This window comes from Suricata suricatta, chromosome 2 (assembly GCF_006229205.1).
Source record: "Suricata suricatta isolate VVHF042 chromosome 2, meerkat_22Aug2017_6uvM2_HiC, whole genome shotgun sequence".
In the NCBI taxonomy this organism is placed as follows: domain Eukaryota; kingdom Metazoa; phylum Chordata; class Mammalia; order Carnivora; family Herpestidae; genus Suricata; species Suricata suricatta.
Genome location: NC_043701.1, coordinates 160,250,913 through 160,258,122, shown reverse-complemented (window position 1 = coordinate 160,258,122; position 7,210 = coordinate 160,250,913). Strand labels below are relative to the sequence as shown.

Sequence of the window (7,210 nt, the reverse complement as noted above, 5' to 3'; positions counted from 1 at the left end):
GGGGGGGGGGGGGGGGCACAGACCCTTAATCGTGGTTCCTCATGTGGAGTCTGCACATGTATCCTGCAGCCCTGATGAAAACCTTCAAGCTGTCACAAACAGAGCGGGCTCCTTGGGCAGATGGGAAGGAAGAGAGAATAAGAAAACAGATTCCTCTCAGCATTTGCCTCAAGTCCCTGTGCCTTAATTTTTATTGTTTGTAATTTGCTGAGAGATTTTTGACCAGTTAGAGACACACTGCAGAAGTATATCTAAGTAAAATCTCCTAGCTCAAGTAGGGCTTGACCTTAAGACTCGGCTCATCCCATTAGCTCGTCAACTGGTCCTTGAAAGTGGTAGTTCTTGAAGTCCAGAGATTTGTAGCAAGTGTGATAGATTATAAACTGAGTTTCCTAAGTATAGCTTCCTTACTTTTTCTCCTTATTTCTATTTTTAAGGATCAGTATGCCAATGCATTTTTGCATGATGACAATATGAACTTTCGAGTAAACTTACATAGAATGGTAGGTGTGATTTTGTTTCTTGTTTCTTCTTAGGGGAGATTTTTGGTGTGTTAGCAGGACTGGGGAGGATGAAATTGATCCTACTTAGAACAAATGTGGGCGGAATGTTGTACTAAAGGACTTTTGCTTAACTGCTGTTCAACAGGCCCATGCCTGTAGTTGGAAATGTTTTTGTGTGTGTATGTGTCCTGGAGCTCTTTCTTACTCATGAGGAGATGAAAAGATCCACGACCATGTTCTCATGGCAGTAATATTAGAATGTATCAGTATCAGTAAGGTAGATTTCAACCAGGAGATGGGCCTAAGCCTTTCATTTGCAAAATGTCCTATGACCTTTGAGTGGTTAAGACCACATGCTGCTTTATTTATCTGAGAGGTGGGGGGAAATTGAATTTGGAAGGTCAGGGAATTTCTTAAAACTTGGAGGTATGTTTAAAAATATCACGTTAAGTTTATATTTCAAACTGAACTTTTGTTTTTTGCCACTGCTGCTCTTGCTGCCTCTACATGATTCCCTGCTGCCCTTCTTTTTCTTAATTATTATTTTATCAAAGAAAAATACCAGTATACCCCCTCCTCGGACAGGCATTTCCTTTCTTCAAGTATGTTAATTCCTTTAATCTAATTATTGTTGACTTTTGCATTCCAACGAGTCATTTTATCTCTTTAAGGTGTCTTTAGATATTTTTGCTCATATCAGCGTTGTCTTGACTTTTAAAAATCTGATGGGCTTATCACTTCTTTCAGTACCAAAATTTTAGTTGTAATGTGGCCATAAAATCAAAGTGAAAACAACAGCTTTCCCATTGTAGTATATAGGCTCTGGTGCCCTTTGGGGCTGTTGTCTTGCTGTGAATTGTGCTTTTGTCACAGGCCTACATTGATAACCGAGAAGCATTTACAGGTCCTCCCTGCCCCACCCCACCCCCATGACTAGAAAAAGAAAGAAAAGGTAGCATCTCTGTAGTAGTGATTTTATTTGCATGAATAACATGATGATGAGTTATTGGATGTCAGTTCAGGGGTCCACTAATTTCATTTCTTTTTTGTGTGCAGCCTATGAGACACAGGAAGAAGGCAGCGGACAAGAACCTTCCCTGCCGTCCCTTAGTATGTGCAGTCCTGGGTGAGTCTTTTCAAAATTGGCATTTTCCTGAGCCAGTGACAGATTTTCATGATTAATAGGAGGGATGGATCCTGGTTGATGTGCTTCTTCCTTGGAGAAGTTACTAGTGGTGTTTTTTCTCTGGTCTAGGAAACAATGTTTATTGTTCAGTTTGGTAAAACAACTCCAGTGGATAGAATGCTCACTTTAAAGCGTTCTCATATTCAACAAAAAAGATCTTTCCAGGGAGACAAATAGATAAGTTTCAGCCTGAGACATGATTTAAATTTGTAAAATGTCTTCTTCCTGATCAAGATTTCAAATTCTTTGCTCTCTTCTTGGTTCATATTGATGTGTCAGCTGGCCAGCAGGCTTGGGGTTCAAGGTTCAGACATCCAAAAACTTCCTCTGAATAAACTAATCTGAGGGAGGCTGACAGAGTGGACAGTAGGGGGTTGCATCGCAGGGAATTTTGCCCAGAATTCTGCATTTTCCTCAGGGGAATGATCTGAACTTTTAATCCCATTTCACTTGGATATTCAGCCTCGTTCCTAAATCTACCTGATTTTAGAAACAGTAATTAAGACTCTAGAATAGGCCTCCATTGAACCAAAGCTCCACAGACCATTTCAGTCAATATCTATCAAACTGAGCGTGATCCTGAGATGAGATAGACTGACAAAACTCTAAAGTGGAGTCTCTAGGTATATAGACGTGATCCATAATTCCTTCTCTACTTGCCTCATTGCTCGGTTCTCAGAATATGGTTTCCCTCTGGCATTTTGCATTAGTGCCATAGTACAGAATATCTGTGCAATGAAATCTCTCGTGTACATGAATTTATTCAGGTCCAGGTATCCTTCAGGAAGTAGGAGAGTGAGCTAATTATTACTTGACGAGTGGCAGGTAGTGCAAGTGTTGTATATAAAGTAAATTTCAGTGCGTGTGAGTAAAGATGTGGTTAGTGGTTGCCATTCAGCAGGAGTGCAGGGTATACTCAGGTTTTTTTCCCAACGTAAGCATGGAATGCATTTCATTCTGTTTCATCTAATTGTTCTCCTTTTCCCATGCAGACCTGATGGTAGAGTTTATTGTTACACACATGATGAAGGAGTTTCCTATGGATCTGTATGTGTAAGTACCGTGGTTGGCTTAAGGTGTACAAATCTATTTTATAGAATTGAGTGATAGGAAATTTATAGTCACAACATTTCTATATATACTTTGCTTCAGGAAAAACACATTTGTATGTGAAGTGTCAGGATGCATTTTATGGCCTGGATTTATACACCTTTCTGGAATGGGGAAACTGTACAACCCACAGTTTGGATTCTGCACATATCTTCATTATCACTTTAGGCACACTGCATGGAGAACTGGGCCAGTGCTCCGAAGTAGTGATCATGGGCGGCTGCTATAATCCGAAGATACAGAATCCCGCAGGCCACTTAGTCATCCTGGGCTTTGGCATCGAAGTACTCAGCAGTAGTTAGGACGGAGGGAAAGGCCGGAGAGAGAGCTTCTTAGCCTACATTGTCCTAGGCAGCCTAGTCAGAACCACATATGTTACGTATGTAGTGTCCTGGCTGGGAGATTCCTGCCTCCTGAGATCAGATTGTTTATCCAAGTTCTTTACAACCAACACAACTAGAGGCAACTGAAAATCATCCTGGTTTAATAAAGTTTAAGTCTTTAGGCTTTCTCTCTCCTTTGCTGTTTCTACATTTTTCTTATCGTTAGTGCCTGAGAACAGCTGTGCCACATTAGTGTGATCCCAAATATGAATATTATCTTTTTTCCTTAAAAAGCATCTAGATTGAGGGGCACCTGGGTGGCTCAGTCGGTCATGATCTCATGGTTTGAGAGTTCTAGCCCCGCACTGGGCTCTGTGTTGACAGCTTAGAGCCTGGAGTCTTCTTGGGATTCTGTATCTCCCTTTTCTCTCTGCCCTGTCCCTCCCTTGCTTGCTCTCTTTCTCTCTCAAAAAAATAAATAAACATTAAAGAAAAAAAAAGCATCTAAATCGAGTCTGACAAGAGAATCAGTACTTCCATTCTTTTCAGGACAAGAGTAGTTTAGTGAACATCAAGGTCAATGTACCTCACTCCAATGCCAGGCCTGGGAGCTGAGGGGGGAGGGGTGGTATCCTTTAGGATTTTACTCTGAATAGAGCAGACCTCTAGCTTTTTAGACTTGTAGATCATGTCATATAATGTTGGCGTCCTAGGTCTGAAATAATGATACAAATTTTACGTTTAGGTTATTAAATAGGTTGCAGTTTGCATTTTTCTGTTTGTATTTTCTCTTGGTGTTTAGAAGTAGCTTGATTATTTAATTGAAAGGCCATGAAAACTGTTTCTTGTGTTAGTTTTTCCTTTTATAACACTGATTAGTTAGTTTTTGGCTTGTTTTAGGTGTATCTCTGAACCTTAGTACCTTAGGGAACAGATTTATTATATTGCAGACTTTATTTGTATCATGTTATCTTACATTCTAGTTTTAGGACGGATATGCTATTTACTTTGTAGTTTATTATTATAGTTGCCATTTTCTCACTTTCCAAGTAAGGAAACGTAGACTCCAGAGATGGAATGCTTTGCCCAGGGTTATTCTGTTGGTAAGCCCCACTGCCTGTTCTGAAGCCAGCTCTTTTTGCTTTAATTTCTAGGCTGTTGCCATCCCTTTTCCGGTGTATTAGTTATCTGTGGCTGTGTACAAATGACCCCAAACCTAGTGGTTTAAAACAAATACTTGTTAGCTCAATATCTGTGGCTCAGGAACCCAGGAGTCGCTTAGCTGGGTACTTTTGGCATAGGGTTTCTCACAAGGCTGCAGTGTGAGCTGGGCCTGTAGGCATCCGAGACTCTAATGGGGCTTGAGAATTTGCTTCCAAGCTCACTTACATGGTTGTTGGCAAACCTCAGTTCTTTGCCATGTGGCCCATTCGATAGGGTTGCTTGCCATAGCGGTTGGTCTGAGAGAAAGAGGGAGTCTAGGACGGAAGCCATAGTGTCTTTTATAACCTAATCTCAAATGACCTACCATTTCTGTTGGTCGCATAGACCAACCCTCTTACAGTGTGGGAAGGGACTACACAAGGTTATGAATATGGCAGGAGGTAGGGACTACTGGGGGCCATTTACAGGGCAACGACCACAGTCCCACACCCAGTAAGTTGTATCACTGCGATTCAGACTCCAGTCTCTCCAATCCCAGAGGCTGTACTCTTAACTACTGCTGTGATAAGTGACAAAGGAAAGATTTGCACAGGGTGACTAATGCTGACTGGGGCATCAGAGAAGATAACAGAGAAGGTTGCATTTGACCTGAGTCATGAAGAAACAGTGGGCGTTTTCTATGTGGGGGAGTCGGGGAGGGACACACCAAGCAGGGGACCGGCATGTTCAGAGGCTTGGAAGCCTGAAAGTGTGGCCTGTTGGGAGAGTAGGAAGTAATTGGGGATAATTAGAGTGCAGCGTGCACGGAGGAAGCATAGGAGAGGAGAAGGACGGTTGCCTGGGATTAAGTGGCTGATGGGGACAGAGGAAGGTGGGATGACATGATAAGACTGGGTGTTCAGTATGTAGAGTTACAGGCACGTGGCTGTCTACCCAGACCCTCACTTCCCAGTCAATGACCTGGTCTACGTGAATATTTTAACACTCTCCTCCTCCCAGTTTCTAACTTTTTTGGTATTGCCTTGCTTTCTCAGTTGCTTTTTCCACCTGCTCCCTAATTGAATGTCCGGAGGTTAGGGAAGATGGAGGAGATAATGAGGCATCAAGCTGACAGCGGCTGGGCAGAAGGTCCCACCCTCAGGCTGAATTCACTTTCCTACTTACTACCCGTGGGCATATTTCCAGACCTCCCCACCCCCTCCTCCAACCCTCCTCCCAGCGTTTGGCATTTGGAGCATCAAGTCCTTTTTAGGTGAACTTCTCTGCTCCCAGCTGGGCATCAGGCCAGGTTGCTGCTCTCACTTCTCATTATGTACTTGCTTTTCAGCAGCATACAGCAGAAGGAGAAATTAAAAGCAAAATGAATTTCTACCATTTCAGATATGTTTATAATCCTCCTGGTGAAATATGAAGAAATAGGGAGTGTGGAAAGACTTAATACTCAAAACCAGAATCTGGGTCAGAAACAAAACAATTTCACATCTGTGTATGAATGCTGTAGGTAAAGTAATAATGGAGAAAGGTACTTATAAAAAAAACGAGAGAAAGAGAGAAAGAGAGAAAGAGAGAGAGAGAGAGAAGAAAAGACTTGCCTGGAGCAGTAAGAGGTGGGGAAACTTAAGCAGTTAATTTCAGTCCTGACTATTCCTTGATTCTTGCTTCCACCCCCACTGCTGCTGCGGGATTGGGGAGGGAGGAGATGTAGTCTCTGAGGAAAATATGTTTCCTTTAAGCTTCTCTTACATGGAGAACTTTCTTAGTAAGAGAGTCTCAAACCTGGGGGGAGGCTCCGGAAGAAGGTACAGATGTCAGTGGACCCCACAAGAAGACTTCAGGCTAGAGTGGGACTGTCTCGGTGTGTCTGGGTGGCTCAGTCGGTTAAGTGGCCGACTTCGGCTCAGGTCATGATCTCACAGTTTGTGAGTTTGAGCCCCGCATTGGGCTCTGTGCTGACAGCTCAGAACCCAGAGCCTGCTTTGGATTCTTTGTTTCCCTCTCTCTCTGACCCTCCCCTGTTCATGCTGTGTTTCTCTCTGTCTCAATAATAAATAACACACACACACACACACACACACAAACTTAGAGTGGAACTGTCTCGTGTTGAAATAGGAAGGAAAACGCCCCAGAGAAGCAATACATTTTGAGTAAATGCAGCTTGTATTTTTAAGGCTGTAACACTTGTGAAAATGTTCCTTCTGCTTGGTAAAGAGTGTAAATTATTGAGACCACCAGGCTGGTGAGGTTACTGTCGGGTGGCTGCAGAAGCAGGAACAGAGCCTCAGAACAGTGTCGGAGCCGTTGGATCAGAGGGTGGTGGCAGCAGGAGTGGGGGCATAGGTGGCATCTCCCTGCTGCTCTGCAGGGGTTGCGTGTCAGGTGGCGTTGTCAACAGAGCCACGGTGCAGGCTGTCCAGTCACGGCCGTGAGAGAGGTGCTGGCACAGGAATGCACTGTGCGTGGCTGCTCCTGTGTGGGCGGCCTCTGGCCCTTTTTGTTGGCTGCAGTGAAGCCGTCTGCACCAGGTACCTGGCGACTTATCAATTTAATGGGGAAGTTGATAGAAGACTTTGTATATTCCTAAGTTAAATCATGGCTCGAACTGGGGCATCTGTAGCTAACGACAACGGCATCAAACAGGAGGTCATACCACAATGTCTAAAAACCAATAACTGATTTGGAAACTATTAGGATCCTTTACACTATAATTTATGTCATATGGTAAGCAGTTTTGATACAAGTTAGTATGTTAAGATAATAAAAGGGAATTATTTAAGATCTTGATGTATTTGTGTATTATCACTTTAGGCAGACTGCCTGGAGAAATGGGCCGATGCACTAAGGTAGTGATCATGGGCGGCTGCTGTAATCCCAAGATACAGAATCGCAGCAGGCCACTTAGTCATCCCTGGGCTTTGGCATCAAAG

General features: G+C 43.2%; 1 protein-coding gene across 3 annotated transcripts in view; it reads left to right on the top strand.

Moving 5' to 3' along the window:
* The window catches only part of ARMH3 (armadillo like helical domain containing 3), a 170,878-nt gene that overhangs the window by 45,223 nt on the left and 118,445 nt on the right, over window positions 1-7,210 (top strand). For all 3 annotated transcript variants that reach the window (XM_029932439.1, XM_029932438.1, XM_029932440.1), the window contains exons 17-19: window positions 438-503; window positions 1,560-1,629; window positions 2,682-2,742. In XM_029932439.1, coding sequence (XP_029788299.1) covers window positions 438-503; window positions 1,560-1,629; window positions 2,682-2,742 — 197 coding nt within the window. The remainder of the gene's footprint in view (window positions 1-437; window positions 504-1,559; window positions 1,630-2,681; window positions 2,743-7,210) is intronic.